At 48.2% G+C, this 18,164-nt stretch overlaps 1 protein-coding gene and 1 gene segment (V, D, J or C); both read right to left on the reverse strand.

Annotated features, from left to right (window-relative positions):
* The window catches only part of LOC117061679 (immunoglobulin lambda-1 light chain-like), a 332,518-nt gene extending 317,613 nt beyond the window's left edge, over positions 1-14,905 (reverse strand). The window contains exons 1-2 of the mRNA XM_033174615.1: positions 14,836-14,905; positions 14,393-14,693 (exon numbers count right to left, since the gene is read on the reverse strand). Of these exons, the coding sequence (XP_033030506.1) occupies positions 14,393-14,693; positions 14,836-14,881 (347 nt within the window). The 5' untranslated portion in view covers positions 14,882-14,905. The remainder of the gene's footprint in view (positions 1-14,392; positions 14,694-14,835) is intronic.
* A 2,471-nt stretch (positions 14,906-17,376) lies between these two features.
* Positions 17,377-17,970, reverse strand: LOC117039069. The segment is given in 2 exon segments: positions 17,377-17,759; positions 17,913-17,970. Coding segments are annotated over 2 exon segments (417 nt in total).
* Between the last annotated feature and the right edge of the window lie 194 nt (positions 17,971-18,164).

Here is an 18,164-nt window from a genome sequence, read left to right on the forward strand (position 1 = left end):
TATGAAGTTTATTTCAAGCATTCACAGCTCACTGCTCTTAGGTGGAAGAGGAAAGGTTTTTGTCGCACTTCCCCATCGGTTTGTGCCACCGTGGAACACACTAGGACTGCTATACCATCTGCCACAGTAATAATCAGCCTCGTCTTCAGCCTGGACATTAGCGATGGTTAAATAGCCAATGCTCCCTGACTGGGAAGCAGTGAACCGATCTGGGATCCCTTCTCCCCTGTTTTGCCCAGGGTAATGCACATAGCAAGGACCTTCTCCAGGTCTCTGTTGATACCAGCCAATGGTGTATGATGTATCACTGGCAGTGCAGGGGAGTTTAGCCGTTTCTCCCAGGGACACAGTCTCAGAGGCAGGTTGAGTCAAAGTTCTCTGAGAGGTAACACCTTTAAGGGGGGAGAAAACCAGGAAAGACAAATGTCATGAACTGGCTGCATCTTCAACGCTCTGAAATGTCTTTAAAGCAGTACAAGTGCCAATAGTTTTCTTGGTTCCCAACATGAATTCTCTCTGTCCTTGCCTGAGCAATAGGTGAAAAGAGCAAGGATCAAAAGAGTTGGGGTCATGGTGAGATTTCTAAAGGAATCTGACTCTCTGAAGGAATCGTCCCCCTTCCTTTTTAAATCCCCCCAGAGCTGAAAAGTTATTCTTGTATGTAAATGAGTTCTGTGACCATTGTTGCCTCCCCTAGATTTCATGTTCCTGAAGAGCATTATGGGACATTCAAGCATAACCAATGGCCATATGACAAAATTTGCATAAGGGATCTTCTACAAAAACAGAATCAGAGTTGTTGGACAGCATTCCTCCGCTCTCCCCAACGTCACAAAGAACTCAGAATGTCTCAGAACGGAAAGTACAAGCTCAGATTACAAGACATAGGAGTGACGTAAATTAATAGGGACGGAGGGTTGTGTGATCCTTAATTGGGAGCACCACCATTCTAGGACACGTGTTCTTTGTTCTCTCACTGTGATTATTAAAGAATCTAACTGGTAAGGTGTTCCTTTCGTTTCATCCTTTGTTTACTGCCTCAGGGGAGGAAGCTGATTCCCCGAAGTCTGACATACCCTCCGGAGCAGCATAAAACAAGCTTGCTCCATCCTCCACATGACAACCCTTGCTGTCTTTATCAGGCTAAACATATCCAATTCCCTCAACTGTTCCGCATTAGGCTTGGTTTCCAGACCCTTGATCATCTTGCTCACCCTCTTTTGCACACGTTCCAACTTGTCAATATCCTTCTTAAATTGTGGTGCCCAGAACTGGACACAGTACTCAAGCTGTGGTCTGACCAAGGCAGAACAGAGCAGTACTATTACTTCCCTTGATCTGGACACTAGACTTCTGTTTATATACAGCCTAGAATACTATTAGCTTTTTTTGCTGCTGCATCACACTGTTGACTTATGTTAAGCCTGTGGTCCACTAAGACCAAAGATCCTTTTCACATGGTGTTCCCCATCTTATATTTGTGCAGCTGGTTCTCCTTGCCTAAGTGTAGAACCATACATTTGTCCCCTGTTGAAATTCATTTTGTTGGTTTGGGCCCAGTTCTCCAATCTGTTAAGGTCCTCTTGAATCTCGATTCTGTCTTCTGCGACATGAGCTACCCCTCCCAGTTTGGTGTCATCTGCAAATTTCATGAGCATCTCCTCAATTCCTTCATCCAAGTTGTTTATAAAGACGTTGAACAACAATGGGCTCAGGACAGAACCCCGTGGCACCCCACTTGTCACTTCATTCCAGATGATGAGGAACAATTAGCAAGTGCCCCTTGGGTTTGGTGAGTCAACCAGCTGCAAATCCCCCTAACAATAACCTCATCCACCCCACATTTTACCAGCTTCTCCGCAAGAATATCATGGGGGACTTTGTCAAAAGCTTTACATTCCATGTTGTGGTTCAAGCAGCCGAGAGCATGGACATAACTCAGTCCTTTAAGCATTTCAGTTTCACGACTCTGGGGAGGAAAGGTGGAGGTTTTTGTCTCAGTTCCTCATCAGATTGCACCACTGTGGAACATATTGCTGCTGCTATACCACATGCCACAGTAATAATCAGCCTCATCCTCAGCTTGAGCGCCTGTGATCACTAGATTCCAGAGGTTGTTGGAGGAATCAGGGGAGACACTGAATTTCTCTGGGACCCCGGTGCCTCTGCCTTGATCACTAGACTTGTAGTAGTGGTATAAAAACAATGGGGCACCCCCTGATTTCTGCTGATACCATCTAACCCTATAGCTGCTGATTCTGTATCCAGCATTCAAGGTGCAGGAGAGACGGGCTGTCTCACCTGGGGAAAACGATGCTGAAGGCCTCTGAGTCATCACTGGCTGGGAGGAGGAACCTGCAAAAAGATTGAAACCCGAAAAGGGAAAGAAGTTTAGTTGCGCCTATAGAAAAATCACACCTGGATCTCAGCACAGATCTGTTCCCGAGGATTTCACTCATTCTGTTACCTGGGGGGTAAGTGAGGAGCAGGAGGAGCAGGCAGGACCATGCCATGGAGAGGAATCGCTGCATATTGAGGCAAATGGGTCTCTTGCCAGGCATCTCTGTGATTCACTCTTTAAAGGAGATGACGGCAACTCTTCCACCAACCACAACTGGCCAGTTCTCTCCGCCCTTTCAAAAGAGACTCCATATATGGTGGTGAAAGAATTTCGGAGCCTCAGTTCCTCCAAGTCAAAAGGGAAGGGGTGAAGATGGGAAGACATTGTTACAGTGAAAGGCAGGAAGGACACAAGGACATTATCACAAGCCCCGGTGAACTTGATGGGTCTCATTCTAGAGGAAACGCCTGTTTCCTTGAGCTGGATGAAGAGAAGAAGAAGAAGAGTTTGGATTTGATATCCCGCTTTATCACTACCCGAAGGAGTCTCAAAGTGGCTAACACTCTCCTTTCGCTTCCTCCCCCACAACAAACACTCTGTGAGGTGAGTGGGGCTGAGAGACTTCAGAGAAGTGTGACTAGCCCAAGGTCACCCAGCAGCTGCATGTGGAGGAGCGGGGAAGCGAACCCGGTTCCCCAGATTACGAGTCTACCGCTCTTAACCACTACACCAAACTGGCTCTCCATTTCTTTTTAATGAACTGAAGGGGCAATGTGATTTACCAAATCGGTTTAGCACTGAGCCGCTAGTCTTACAAACATGAACTATTGTTATTTACTCTGGTTCACATCACTTTTCCATGTGCTGTTTTAATTTATTTCTTCAGGTGGGGTTTTCCCTATTTAAAGTAGGCTTATTTTGGTATTCGGTCCGTGGTTGCGTGAATGTGTTCACCAGGCAAACAGAAATGGGGTTCACCCCTGTTCACCCCTAATCCAAATTGCTAAGTATATTTGCTCACAAAATTCAAAACAAATGTGATACGTTTTTACAGCCAAGGGTTCCCCCTCCCCCCAAAAATAATAATAATAATTTGTCGACCATCCCCTGGTCCAGGTTAAGAGTTTAGAACAAACTGGGTTGCACACTCAGGGCAGACTAGACTGCACAGAAAGGTGCCGATTGGGCTATAGACTCTTTGCAAACTAGTAGCTTTCCTCCCCCATTGCTTTTCATACTTTCCTGCTGCTGTTGTCATTGCTTACTTCTATTTTATGATTTTAATTAAAATGGTGTCTTAAAAAAAAAGAAGATATATTTTTGTCACCCACCCAGGTGGTTTAAGTGAAAAGCAAATTATAAGCACAAATAGTAAATAAATAAAATAAATTAATAAACCAAAAAAGCCAGAAAGAACAATCATGTATATAGAACATTCCCCTCCTTCATGTCTTGCCCCAGTTGCAAGGGGTCTTTGTGACCATTTCACCCTGCTTAACGACTTGAAACTGGACTGACACCTCCTGCTATAAGTTAATGGCAGCTTATAACAGGAATCAAGCAAAGTATGTTTTGTGGCCAAATGCACGAAAGTTAACTATTTTTTGATTTGCATTTATTTGAAAGGCAGACTTCAGCACTCTTGCATTTCTCTCTTTGACACTTCAGTGGTTAACTCTTGCTTTGGAGAATATGCCCTTAAAGGTAAAGGTAAAGGGACCCCTGACCATTAGGTCCAGTCGTGTCCAACTCTGGGGTTGGGGCGCTCATCTCGCATTAATGGCCGAGGGAGTCTGTGTACAGCTTCCGGGTCATGTGGCCACTTCTGGCGAACCAGAGCAGCACACAGAAACGCCATTTACCTTCCTGCCAGAGCAGTACCTATTTATCTACTCGCACTTTGACGTGCTTTCAAACTGCTAGGTGGGCAGGAGCTGGGACCGAGCAACGGGAGCTCACCCCGTCTTGGGGATTCGAACCACCGACCTTCTGTTCAGCAAGCCCTATGCTCTGTGGTTTAACCCTTAAAGGTGTAATATGCCCTTAAAGATGTAAAATGTATTAACTTGGGCAACATGACATGCTGTCAGGCTTAGGGGAATCCAATCCCTCCTATCGTAGCAGCCAAGAAGCAGAGAGACAATAAAAGTCCTTACCACGTAATTTATTAACATTCATAGAGAGAGACGAAGGTATGCCATCTTCCCTAAATAGTGGCGTTGCTCTGAGTAAAGTCCCACCCCCTCCCTCTCTCCTATTCTACATCACCCCTGCATTGGCTAATCTGAGCTTCTGCCTCTGAGCTTTCTGTTCTTCTACCCTTAATGCCCGCCTGGTTCTCGGAAAGGGGGGGGTCAGGATGTTGGAACCGTGGGATGGAAAGCCAGCTGGACAGGCACCAGCTGGAGCGCCTCCCTTCTCAGCCTTGCTGCTGCGGAGACCCATCAGTCATCCTCCTCCGATGTGCATCTGGGACTCATGCTGCTGTGCATGAGCACATGTTACTCAGCAGAGTAAACACACAACAGATCTGGCTCGAGGCGTGGATACTAAGCTACGTTAATTATACATGGATCAGGGCAAAGAAAACATGGCTTCTCTCCTTGTCGTTCTTCTCAGAGAGAGAGAGAACACAAAAGAAATACAGAACAAGTGTTCCACTCATGAGACTCCAACAATCTGTGCTGGAATGTAAACAGACACGTGACATGTAACAGTCCCACACATCTGCAGCATGGGAGGAATGGAATTCCCAACACAGGAATGCTTTCCAAGGACACTGAGTGTGTAAGCTGCCTCTCCCCTGGTGCTTTTTCCTCTCCCAATATTCCCCAGCTTCTCCCACCTGCAGCCTCTGGACTATGCCCTTCTGCAAACCACTGTTCTAAATCTATATGGTCCTCCTGTTCTCTGGAAAGTTCAGGAGAGGTTTAGGAGAGAGGGGTGCGATCCCCACTATTCCTCCTCAGTCCAGAACCCGACGCAGGCTTACTTTGATTTTTCATAGTGCTTGTTCATTTCCATATCTGCCATATCGCATCGGATAATTTTCATATTTCAGTTCTGTGGCAGTGATGAGCTGAGCAATCCCTGGAAAACTCAAAAAGGGCAACGATGTAAATCGCCTCCTCCTACTGCTCAACACAAACTGACCTGGGTGCCACCACATGGCCTCTCTGCCATATGTGTTCAAACCAAATGGCATCTGGCAATAATATAAACCCCAAGGACCTTTGATCCTTTAGTAGTCTTCTGTAGTTATTGTGCTCTAGGTGTGTTATCTGTAGACTGGATTGTGTGGTGAGAACATAAGAACATAATGGAAGAAGCTCCTGGATCAGGCCAACACCCGACTAGCCAGCATCCTGGTCTTACAATGGTCAACCAGATGACTATGGAGAACCCTCAAGCAGAATTTGAGAACAAGAGCACAATCCCCTATCCAGAAACCGGTATTCAGAAGCATTGTTTCCAGGGGGTGGCTGGTGTCAGGGACTAGACTGAAGGCCATGGCTGGGAATCGCCCCCTCCTCCTCCTTTGCTTCCATCTGAAGAGAAGGAGAAAGTCTACAGAAGTTTCAAGAGAAGAGGGAGACAGGGTTTAATTGCAGCAGAACTCAGAGCTGCCAAGTTATGAAGTGTTGGGAGAAGGAGAGGGAGGGGCAGAATTGCCAGCGCAGCAGAGACATCCTTGGAAAGCGTAGAAGAGCCACCATCCCCATATAGACGTCGCTCACTTAGAATTCAAGAGTGAAGGGCTCAAAGACATTTGACTCCAGAGGCCACTCGTAGGGCCACAGGGTGTTGTTGGGGAAAGAAGGGGAAGAGCTCAGAGTGACCAATGTCACCATCCAGTTAAGGACTGTATTCTTTGTCTTGCACCACAGGAACTGAATAAAACCATAGATACAAACTTTCTTGCTTCGGTCTTGATCCTTGATGCTCCAAGGGGAGGGAAAAAACACCCTAAGCCTAACAGGTGGAGGGTGGTTCTGTTGTGCACGAGGAGGCAGGACTTCAAAAGGGTTTTATGTCTTTTACAGGTTCTATCAGCATAAAGACTCAATAAAGACGTCACCTGGAAGGGACCTTGGACTTTGTTTCCAAGCTCATTCAACAAACAGAGGCTACGGCAGGGAGTTCAGATTCTGCTGATGTACATAGAGAGCAAAGGAGAGGAGGTTTTATTTATAAACGTTATCTCTATGCCACCCCATGACTGAAGCTCTCTAGGCAGCGGGCATAGGGATATCTAAAATACAATTATAAACAAAAAAGAGGCACTTACAATATAAAACATTGCACAGCAATGTTTACCCAATAACTGAGCTGGAGAGAGAATTTAGAAGCAAAGAAATACTTAGGACTCAGCTGGATTAGTCAAGAAAAAATGATTGATATGCGTTGTATATGCAATATAACATTGTGCCACCCGATGGCGCTGTGGAACCCTGTTTTTCTCTACCTGTTTTCTCTCTTTAAATTTAAAGGTACAGATAAAAGTACCCCTGACCCTTAGGTCCAGTCGTGGACGACTCTGAGGTTGCGCGCTCATCTCGCTTTATAGGCCAAGGGAGCCGCCGTTTGTCCGCAGACAGTTTCCGGGTCATGTGGCCAGCATGACTAAGCCGCTTCTGGCAAACCAGAGCAGACCACAGAAATGCCACTTACCTTCCCGTTGGAGCGGTACCTATTTATCTAATTGCACTTTGACGTGCTTTCAAACTGCTAGGTTGGCAGGAGCAGGGACCAAACAACAGGAGCTCACCCCGTCGCGGGGATTCAAACCGCTAACCTTCTGATCGGCAAGCCCTAGGTTCTGGGGTTTAGACCACAGCGCCACCCGCCACCTGTTTAAATTTACAACGTGTTAAATAAAACACTCCTCTGATGTGTCTCTATCCAGCCAAAGTGGGAAGTGCAACAGTGACACCTACTGGATGGCCCTGTGATGGTCAAGTACCTTCCATTCCCTGATCTAGAGCCGGAGAAATGGGCCGGAAGGGCAGAAGGTATGGTGCCGGCGGTGCACACAGGTTTTGAATGAGTGCTTGATGAATAGCAGGCTTCGCTGAACCTCCCTGCAGAAACTGTGCAAGGATGCATGCTCAATAAACCATTCACTATGCAAACAAACAGAGGCTACAGCAGGGAGTTCATCTTCTTTTGATGTACAGAGAGAGCAAAAGAGAGGAGGTTTTTGTCTCACTTCCCCATCTGAACGAAGCACTGTGCCTCTGACTCCCAGTCCACACAGCACAGTAATAAGCAGCTTCGTCTTCCAGAAGGGCCCCCGTGATGGTCAGGGACATCACATACCCCGCTCGAGAACCAGAGAAACGGGCTGGAACGTCAGACGGTCTGGTGCTGGTGGCATAGATCAGGGTTCGGGGTTTACTCCCAGGTTTTTTCTGTGCCCACCAAGGGAAGTGGTTATCACCAATGTATCCACTGTCGAACCTGCAAGACATGGTGACTGTCCCACCTGGTGCGACAGATTCTGAGTCCATCAAAGTCTGTAACTGCTGGACACTGGGACCTGGAAGGAAGCAGGGCGAAGAATCCGTAGGTTAATTTAAAGTGGACAACACCAAATACTTTGCAAAGCGCAGGGCTTGGGAGGGCAGGTTATGCCTCTCTTTGCATCGTATCAGATTTGTTTCCCATCCACCCAATGAATCTCCCTCACCAATGATGGACGCCAGGATTGCAGAGAGGAGCAAGCCCAAGGCCATTATGAGGAAATCTACAGAGTGGGTTTTTCTAAAGAGAAAAGAGATCCCATTGGCATCTGCCCAGCCTCTCTTAAATCCCCAGAGGTCAAGGGAGCAGCCCCTTCATGCAAATAGGTAGCTCCTTAACTACTGTGTCTGGATGTTGAAGGACTAGCACAGAACAAGCAGCAGTCATCTGCTGGTCATGGTATCAAGCACTGGGATTCTGACAAGTAAGGATCTGGATTCAGAGAAGCGTTTAGCAGATTCTTATTTTCTTCTTTTCCTTTTCTTTTAGATGACCTTCCTTGCATACAGCCATACTTAGATTAGAACCCCTCACGATGGAATCCCCCATCCAGTCAAATATGAATCCAAGTCAAAAATGTTGCTACTGCTATTTTTAGCCATTTCCCCCCAACCTTCCACATTCTGCATGACGCACCCACAGGGCTTTTCCAATCCAATACGCCACGCCCCCTTCTGCAGTGTGAGGGGAAAGGCTCTGGTTCACAGCAGCAAATTCTGCTACTCTTTTTCTGTTGTTGATTTAGGACTGCTCTGATTTATTTATGTTGTAAGGATTTCAAGGTCTTTCATATATATATATGAAATGTTATTAATTTACCGAACAAATAAGGCCACATGTCTGAAAACAGCACAGAAAGACAGGCCTCACACCCAGGGCTGTCTCAAAGGGATCGTGCGCCCTGGCGCGACGATCCCTCGGCGCCCCCGGTGGGCCGCCTCTCCGCCCACCTCCCTCCCGCGCTGGCCGCCCCTCGGGAGGGAGGTGGGCGAGCGGGGGATGGGGGCGTGGCGCTGCAAGCCGGCCACCCTCCGGCGCCCCAGCTGGAGCGCTGGGAAGGGCGCACAAAGCCCCGCGCTGCTCCAGCGCCACGTCCATCATCCCCCGAGGGGCGGCCAGCGCGGGAGGGAGGTGGGCGAGCGGGGGATGAGGGGCGTGGCGCTGCATGCCGGCCACCCTCCGGAGCCCCAGCTGGAGCGCTGGGAAGGGCGCGCAAAGCCCCGCGCTGCTCCAGCGCCACGTCCATCATCCCCCGAGGGGCGGCCAGTGCGGGAGGGAGGCGGGCGAGCGGGGGATGAGGGGTGTGGCGCTGGAGCGGCGCGGAGCTTTGCGCGCCCTTCCCAGCACTCCAGCTGGGGCTCCGGAGGGTGGCCGGCTTGCAGCGCCACGCCCCTCATCCCCCACTCGCCCACCTCCCTCCCGCGCTGGCCGCCCCTCGGGGGATGATGGACGTGGCGCTGGAGCAGCGCGGGGCTTTGCGCCCCTTCCCAGCGCTCCAGCTGGGGCTCCGGAGGGTGGCTGGCTTGCAGTGCCAGGCCCCTCAGGGCGGGGGCAGGTTGGGGAGGGGGCGCCCGGTATGCCGGCGGGCTCGCGGGGGCGCCCCTGGGGGGCCTGGCGCCCTGGTGCACCGCGCCACCTGCCCCTATGAATGAGACGGCTCTGCTCACACCATTTTGACACTCAGGCCAAATGTTTACCAAATGGGTCCTCTGCAAGGAAGGAGGGGTGAGGGATTTAATTGTTCCAGGAATTGAAGAAGATTACCATCTCAAAGGAATGGTCAGGCTACTGAGAAGAGGCATCAGTTCATGCCTTTTTGTGTAGTGAAGGTGTGATGCAGCTGTGATTGATGTTTGGGGGGGGGTGGACTAGACTCCAGGAGGGATTTTGAAATGTCTTTATAAGAGCATCCCTGCATTGTTCTGGGTCTCTTTTCCTCTGAAAATCACCGCTGCAGCAACAGCTTCAATAAAGCTCAAGTTTACTAGCTGCTTTGCTTCTCAATCTTCTCTGGTTGGCCTCTGTTTTTTTACTCCTACCAATGGAGAACCTGCAAAGGACTTTGCAAGGGCTCTTGTGTACCCCATAAGGGAATAAGGGCAGATTTTTTTCTTATTACAATTTATAAACGTTATCTCTATGCCACCCCATGACTGAAGCTCTCTAGGCAGCAGGCATAGGGATATCTAAAATACAATTATAAACAAAAAAAGAGGCACTTACAATATAAAACATTGCACAGCACGGTTTACGCAACAGCTGAGCCGGAGAGAGAATTTAGAAGCAAAGAAATACTTAGGGCTCAGCAAGATTAGTCAAGAAAAAACGATTGATATGCGTTGTATATGCAATATTACATTGTGCCACCCGATGGCGCTGTGGAACCCTGTTTTTCTCTACCTGTTTTCTCTCTTTAAATTTAAAGGTACAGGTAAAAGCACCCCTGACCCTTAGGTCCAGTCGTGGACAACTCTGAGGTTGCGCGCTCATCTCGCCCTATAGGCCAAGGGAGCCGCCGTTTGTCCGCAGACAGTTTCCGGGTCATGTGGCCAGCATGACTAAGCCGCTTCTGGCAAACCAGAGCAGCACACGGAAATGCCACTTACCTTCCCGTTGGAGCGGTACCTATTTATCTAATTGCACTTTGACGTGCTTTCAAACTGCTAGGTTGGCAGGAGCAGGGACCAAACAACAGGAGCTCACCCCGTCGCGGGGATTCAAACCGCTAACCTTCTGATCGGCAAGCCCTAGGTTCTGGGGTTTAGACCACAGCGCCACCCGCCACCTGTTTAGATTTACAACGTGTTAAATAAAACACTCCTCTGATGTGTCTCTATCCAGCCAAAGTGGGAAGTGCAACAGTGACACCTACTGGATGGCCCTGTGATGGTCAAGTACCTTCCATTCCCTGATCTAGAGCCGGAGAAATGGGCCGGAAGGGCAGAAGGTCTGGTGCACACAGGTTTTGAATGAGTGCTTGATGAATAGCAGGCTTCGCTGAACCTCCCTGCAGAAACTGTGCAAGGATGCATGCTCAATAAACCATTCACTATGCAAACAAACAGAGGCTACAGCAGGGAGTTCATCTTCTTTGGATGTACAGAGAGAGCAAAGGAGAGGAGGTTTTTGTCTCACTTCCCCATCTGAACGAAGCACCGTGCCACTGACTCCCAGTCCACACAGCACAGTAATAAGCAGCTTCGTCTTCCAGAAGGGCCCCCGTGATGGTCAGGGACATCACATACCCCGCTCGAGAACCAGAGAAACGGGCTGGAACGCCAGACGGTCGGGTGCTGGTGGCATAGATCAGGGTTCGGGGTTTACTCCCAGGTTTTTTCTGTGCCCACCAAGGGAAGTGGTTATCACCAATGTATCCACTGTCGAACCTGCAAGACATGGTGACTGTCCCACCTGGTGCGACAGATTCTGAGTCCTTCAAAGTCTGTAACTGCTGGACACTGGGACCTGGAAGGAAGCAGGGCGAAGAATCCGTAGGTTAATTTAAAGTGGACAACACCAAATACTTTGCAAAGCGCAGGGCTTGGGAGGGCAGGTTATGCCTCTCTTTGCATCGTATCAGATTTGTTTCCCATCCACCCAATGAATCTCCCTCACCAATGATGGACGCCAGGATTGCAGAGAGGAGCAAGCCCAAGGCCATTATGAGGAAATCTACAGAGTGGGTTTTTCTAAAGAGAAAAGAGATCCCATTGGCATCTGCCCAGCCTCTCTTAAATCCCCAGAGGTCAAGGGAGCAGCCCCTTCATGCAAATAGGTAGCTCCTTAACTACTGTGTCTGGATGTTGAAGGACTAGCACAGAACAAGCAGCAGTCATCTGCTGGTCATGGTATCAAGCACTGGGATTCTGACAAGTAAGGATCTGGATTCAGAGAAGCGTTTAGCACATTCTTATTTTCTTCTTTTCCTTTTCTTTTAGATGACCTTCCTTGCATACAGCCATACTTAGATTAGAATCCCTCACGATGGAATCCCCCATCCAGTCAAATATGAATCCAAGTCAAAAATGTTGCTACTGCTATTTTTAGCCATTTCCCCCCAACCTTCCACATTCTGCATGACGCACCCACAGGGCTTTTCCAATCCAATACGCCACGCCCCCTTCTGCAGTGTGAGGGGAAAGGCTCTGGTTCACAGCAGCAAATTCTGCTACTCTTTTTCTGTTGTTGATTTAGGACTGCTCTGATTTATTTATGTTGTAAGAATTTCAAGGTCTTTCATATTGTTATGTACTGAGTTGAATAGGATCCAAACTGCAGCAGTCTGATTGGTCCTAGAACAATAGGATTGAGATTGCAGCAGTCTGACTGGTCCCAGAACAATAGGATTGAGATTGCAGCAGTCTGATTGGTCCGCAGGAGCCACCCAATCCAGCTCCAGGTGGAAGTGAATCCGCACTCTGATTGGCATACAGGAATATCCCGGAATAAGCCAATCACGTGGGGCCCATTGTGTAAATAGTGTATATAAAGCGAACGTTTTGGGGGAACTGCATTCCTCACTACTATGAGCTGAATAAAGAGCATGAAATTCACACTTGACTCCGAGTATTTTTCACATATATATATGAAATGTTATTAATTTACTGAACAAATAAGGCCACATGTCTGAAAAGTGCACAGAAAGACAGGCCTCACACCATTTTGACACTCAGACCAAATGTTTACCAAATGGGTCCTCTGCAAGGAAGGAGGGGTGAGGGATTTAATTGTTCCAGAAATTGAAGAAGATTACCATCTCAAGAGTAGCAGAATTTGCTGCTTTTGAATTATGGTGCTGGAGGAGACTCTTGAGAGTCCCATGGACTGCAAGAAGATCAAACCTATCCATTCTCAAAGAAATCAGCCCTGAGTGCTCACTAGAAGGACAGATCCTGAAGTTGAGGCTCCAGTACTTTGGCCACCTCATGAGAAGAGATGACTCCCTGGAAAAGACCCTGATGTTGGGAAAGATGGAGGGCACAAGGAGAAGAGGACGACAGAGGATGAGATGGTTGGACAGTGTTCTCGAAGCTACTAACATGAGTTTGGCCAAACTGCAAGAGGCAGTGAAGGATAGGCGTGCATGGTATGCTCTGGTCCATGGGGTCACGAAGAGTCGGACACGACTGAACGACTGAACAACAACACCTTCTCAAAGGAATGGCCAGGCTACTGAGAAGAGGCATCAGATAATGCCTTTTTGTGTAGTGAAGGTGTGATGCAGCTGTGATTGATGTTTGGGGGGGTGGGCTAGACTCCAGGAGGGATTTTGAAATGTCTTTATAAGAGCATCCCTGCATTGTTCTGGGTCTCTTTTCCTCTGAAAATCACTGCTGTTGCAACAGCTTCAATAAACATCAAGCTTACTAGCTGCTTTGCTTCTCAATCTTCTCTGGTTGGCCTCTGTTTTTTACTCCTACCAATGGAGAACCTGCAAAGGACTTTGCAAGGGCTCTTGTGTACCCCATAAGGGAATAAGGGCAGATTTTTTTCTTATTACAATTTATAAACTTTATCTCTATGCTCTCTAGGCAGCGGGCATAGGGATATCTAAAATACAATTATAAACAAAAAAAGAGGCACTTACAATATAAAACATTGCACAGCACGGTTTACGCAACAACTGAGCCAGAGAGAGAATTTAGAAGCAAAGAAATACTTAGGACTCAGCTAGATTAGTCAAGAAAAAACGATTGATATGCGTTGTATATGCAATATTACATTGTGCCACCCGGTGGCGCTGTGGAACCCTGTTTTTCTCTACCTGTTTTCTCTCTTTAAATTTAAAGGTACAGGTAAAAGCACCCCTGACCGTTAGTGTCAGTCGTGGACAACTCTGAGGTTGCGCGCTCATCTCGCCCTATAAGCCAAGGGAGCCGGCGTTTGTCCGCAGGCAGCTTCCGGGTCATGTGGCCAGCATGACTAAGCCGCTTCTGGCAAACCAGAGCAGCACACGGAAACGCCACTTACCTTCCCGTTGGAGCGGTACCTATTTATCTAATTGCACTTTGACGTGCTTTCAAACTGCTAGGTTGGCAGGAGCAGGGACCAAACAACAGGAGCTCACCCCGTCGCGGGGATTCAAACCGCTAACCTTCTGATCGGCAAGCCCTAGGTTCTGGGGTTTAGACCACAGCGTCACCCGCCACCTGTTTAAATTTACAACGTGTTAAATAAAACACTCCTTTGATGTGTCTCCATCCAGCCAATGTGGGAAGTGCAACAGTGACACCTACTGGATGCCCCCATGATGGTCAAGTACCTTCCATTCCCTGATGTAGAGCCAGAGAAATGGGCCGGAAGGGCAGAAGGTATGGTGCACACAGGTTTTGAATGAGTGCTTGATGAATAGCAGGCTTCGCTGAACCTCCCTGCAGAAACTGTGCAAGGATGCATGCTCAATAAACCATTCACTATGCAAACAAACAGAGGCTACAGCAGGGAGTTCATCTTCTTTTGATGTACAGAGAGAGCAAAGGAGAGGAGGTTTTTGTCTCACTTCCCCATCTGAACGAAGCACCGTGCCACTGACTCCCAGTCCACACACAACAGTAATAAGCAGCTTCATCTTCCACAAGGGCCCCCGTGATGGTCAGGGACATCATATTCCCCGATCGAGAACCAGAGAAACGGGCTGGAACGTCAGACAGTCGGGTGCTGGTGGTGTGCATTATCAGTTGGGGTTTACTCCCAGGTTTTTTCTGTGCCCACCAAGGGTAGTTGCCATCACCGATGTTTCCGCTGTCAAACCTGCAAGACATGGTGACTGTCCCACCTGGTGCCACAAATTCTGGGTCCTTCAAAGTCTGTAACTGCTGGACACTGGGACCTGGAAGGGAGCAAGACAGGGAACTGCTTAGCACATTAATCTACATCAAACATTTTGCAAAGTGCAGGGTTTTAAAGAACAGAAGGGGCCTGCTTTTGTTTCCACTCAGATCTGTCCAATCCACCCAACAAATTTTCCTCACCAATGATGGAGACCAGGATTGTGACGAGAAACAAGTCCCAGGCCATGATGGTGAAAACTGCTGGGATAGATTTTCTAAAGCAAAAGGAGATCCCATTGGCCTCTGCCCCATCTTTCTTAAATCCCCAGAGGTCAGGGGAGGAGCCCCTTCATGCAAATGTCTAGCTCCTTAACTGCTGTAGTAGAGGACTAACAGAAAAGCAGCTGCCAACTGCTGGTCATGCTATGTTCAGGGACCTGGGACTGACAATCTGGATTCAGAGTTTGAGCTTAGAATGTGGTATAGATTGGGGGGGGGGGCGCGTTGCATTATTTTATTTTATGGTTCCCTTACACACACAGTGGCAGGAAGCCTCCTCTTCATGGTGGTATAAATCCTGGGATAGATGAGTGTGTTTAACATACATTTTTGTTGTTCAGTCGTTCAGTCGTGTCCGACTCTTCGTGACCCCATGGACCAGAGCACGCCAGGCACGCCTATCCTTCACTGCCTCTCGCAGTTTGGCCAAACTCATGTTAGTAGCTTCGAGAACGCTGTCCAACCATCTCATCCTCTGTCATCCCCTTCTCCTTGTGCCCTCCATCTTTCCCAACATCAGGGTCTTTTCTAGGGAGTCTTCTCTTCTCATGAGGTGGCCAAAGTACTGGAGCCTCAACTTCAGGATATCCTTTATTCGACTGATAGTCAGAAAGAAAGTAAAAACATTTCTCAATACAAAATTATAAAGTGTGTTTAACCTAAGGCATTAAATGGAATCATGGCCTGGTTGAAGGAATGGATCTGCAGCAAACATTTCAGCTCATGCCATGCCTGGGATACAATGGCTGCTTTTGCTAGAACATAATTCCCTGGACCAAGGGGTCAGGATGGGGAGCAACCCTTGAATTGAGTGGAGGTGTTAAGGTTCAACACCTCAATCTGATTTATTTTGTTTTGTTTTTTTTGTTTGTCCCAGTGATAACACTGGTTGGAATATATGAAGTCCTAATACAGAAAGCTTGGCATTGTGGTTTAAACCACTGAGCCTCTTGGAGTTACCGATCAGAAGATCGGCAGTTTGAATCCCTGCAACGGAGTGAGCTCCCTTTGTTCTGCCCCAGCTCCTGCCAACCTAGCAGTTCGAAAGAACGCCAGTGCAAGTAGATAAATAGGTACCGCAGCAGTGAGAAGGGAAACGGTGTTTCCGTGCACTCTAGTTTCCATCACGGTGTTCCATTGTGCCAGAAGCGGTTTAGTCCTGCTGGCCACATGACCCGGAAAACTGTCTATGGACAAATGCCGGCTCCCTCGGCCTGAAAGCGAGGCGAGTGCTGCAACCCCATAGTCGGTAAAGTTTTCTCCACAGTTTAGAGCAGTGTTTTTCAACCACTGTTCCACGGCACACTAGTGTGCCGCGAGATGTTGCCTGGTGTGCCTTGGGAAAAATTCCAGCCAGAATATCAGCTTTGTGTTCAGCCAAACAGGCCCTGGTTGCACACTGAATAAAGTATTTTATGATTTTTCATATTTCTGTTTACTTACTATTTCATAATAAAGTAATTATAAAATACTTTCTTTGTGTTTATTTGATTCCTATTCAAGAGAATTACTTTATATATAGTCAGTATAGGCACAGAGTTAATTTTTTTAAACATTTTCTAATGGTGGTGTGCCTCATGATTTTTTTCATGAAACAAGTGTGCCTTTGCCCAAAAAAGGTTGAAAAACACTGGTTTAGAGTGCATTTTCCAAAGTAGCCCAACACTCATCAGGGATTCAGGGCACTGGCAGAGGAAGAGGGGGGCGGTGGGAGCCTGATCCCGCCCACGCTGGGCACCCCACCCCTGAAGGTGACGCACCCCGCCCCTGGGACGCATGCCAGCCCTGGCCCCGCCTGCTCTCTGCCCCCGGTGCCGGAGCATGAAGCTCCGCCACTGATTAGGGGAAAGGTAAAGGTAAAGGGACCCCCTGACCTTTTGGTGCAGTCATGGACGACTCTAGAGTTGCAGCGCTCATCTTGCTTAACTGGCCAAGGGAGCCGGCGTACAGTTTCTGGGTCATGTGTCCAGCATGACTAAGCCACTTCTGGTGAACCAGAGTGGTGCACGGAAACGCTGTTTACCTTTCCACTGGAGTGGTACCTATTTATCGACTTGCACTTTGATGTGCTTTCGAACTGCTGGGTTGGCAGGAGCTGGGACCAAGCAACGGGACCTCACCCCATCATGGGGATTTGAACTGCTGACCTTTTGATCGGCAAGCCCTAGGCTCTGTGGTTTAGACCACAGCGCCACCCGCATCCCTCATAGGGGAAAGGTATACCAAGGCAAAGCATCCATCTGAACGTTCAGACCCTGCCCCTCTCCTTTGAGACATTAAGCCCTGCCTTTGGTCGTAGTAAGTACTCTCTAATCATTCTGTGACTAGCATTGGTAGCCATATATTATACCACTGCTGGTTCAGATATTTTTTACTTTGTATCCATACATTTGGGGATAGGTATGCAGGATTTTAAAACATGATGGTAGTGGTTCATACATTGCTGAAACTTCGATAGGCAGTTCAGATTCTGCTGATGTACACAGGGAGCAAAGGAGAAGAGTTTTTTGTCTCACTTCCCCGTCTGAATGAAGCATTGTGCCACTGACTCCCAGTCCACACAGCACAGTAATAAACAGCTTCATCTTCCAGAAGGGACCCCGTGATGGTCAGGGACATCACATTCCCTGAGCTAGACCCAGAGAAACGGGCTGGAACGTCAGGTGCTCTGTTCCTGGTGGTGTACATCATCAGTCGATGTTTACTCTCAGGTTTTTTCTGCACCCACATAGGCTGGTTGCTGTCACTGATGCTCCCACTGTCCATTCGGCAAGACATGGTGACCGTCCCACCCGGAGCCACAAATTCTGGGTCCTTCAAGTTCTGTAGCTGCTGGACACTGGGACCTGGAAGGGAACAAGGCATTTCACTGTTTGGCAGATTAATTTACAATGTAGCATCACCAAATGCCCTGCAATCTGTAGGGTTTTAGAGCGCAGAGGACGCCTGTCTTTGCTTCAAGGAAAATGTATCCCATCCAAACAGTGAATCCCCCTCACCAATGATGGACAGCAGGACTGAGAAGAGAAGCATAATGGGGAAATCTGCTGGGCTAGTTTTCTCTGGAGGAAAAGAAGATCTCCTTGACATCTGCAAAGATATTTGTTAAATCCCCAGAGTTCAAGGGAGGAGCCCCCATGCAAATGTGTACCTCCTTAACTATGGTCTCTAGATGCTGGAGGACTAGCTCAGAAAAAGCAACTGCAGTCTTGCTGGTTGTGGTATGTTCAGAGACCTGGGAATCTGAGGAG

This window comes from Lacerta agilis, chromosome 17, assembly GCF_009819535.1.
Source record: "Lacerta agilis isolate rLacAgi1 chromosome 17, rLacAgi1.pri, whole genome shotgun sequence".
NCBI lineage: Eukaryota > Metazoa > Chordata > Lepidosauria > Squamata > Lacertidae > Lacerta > Lacerta agilis.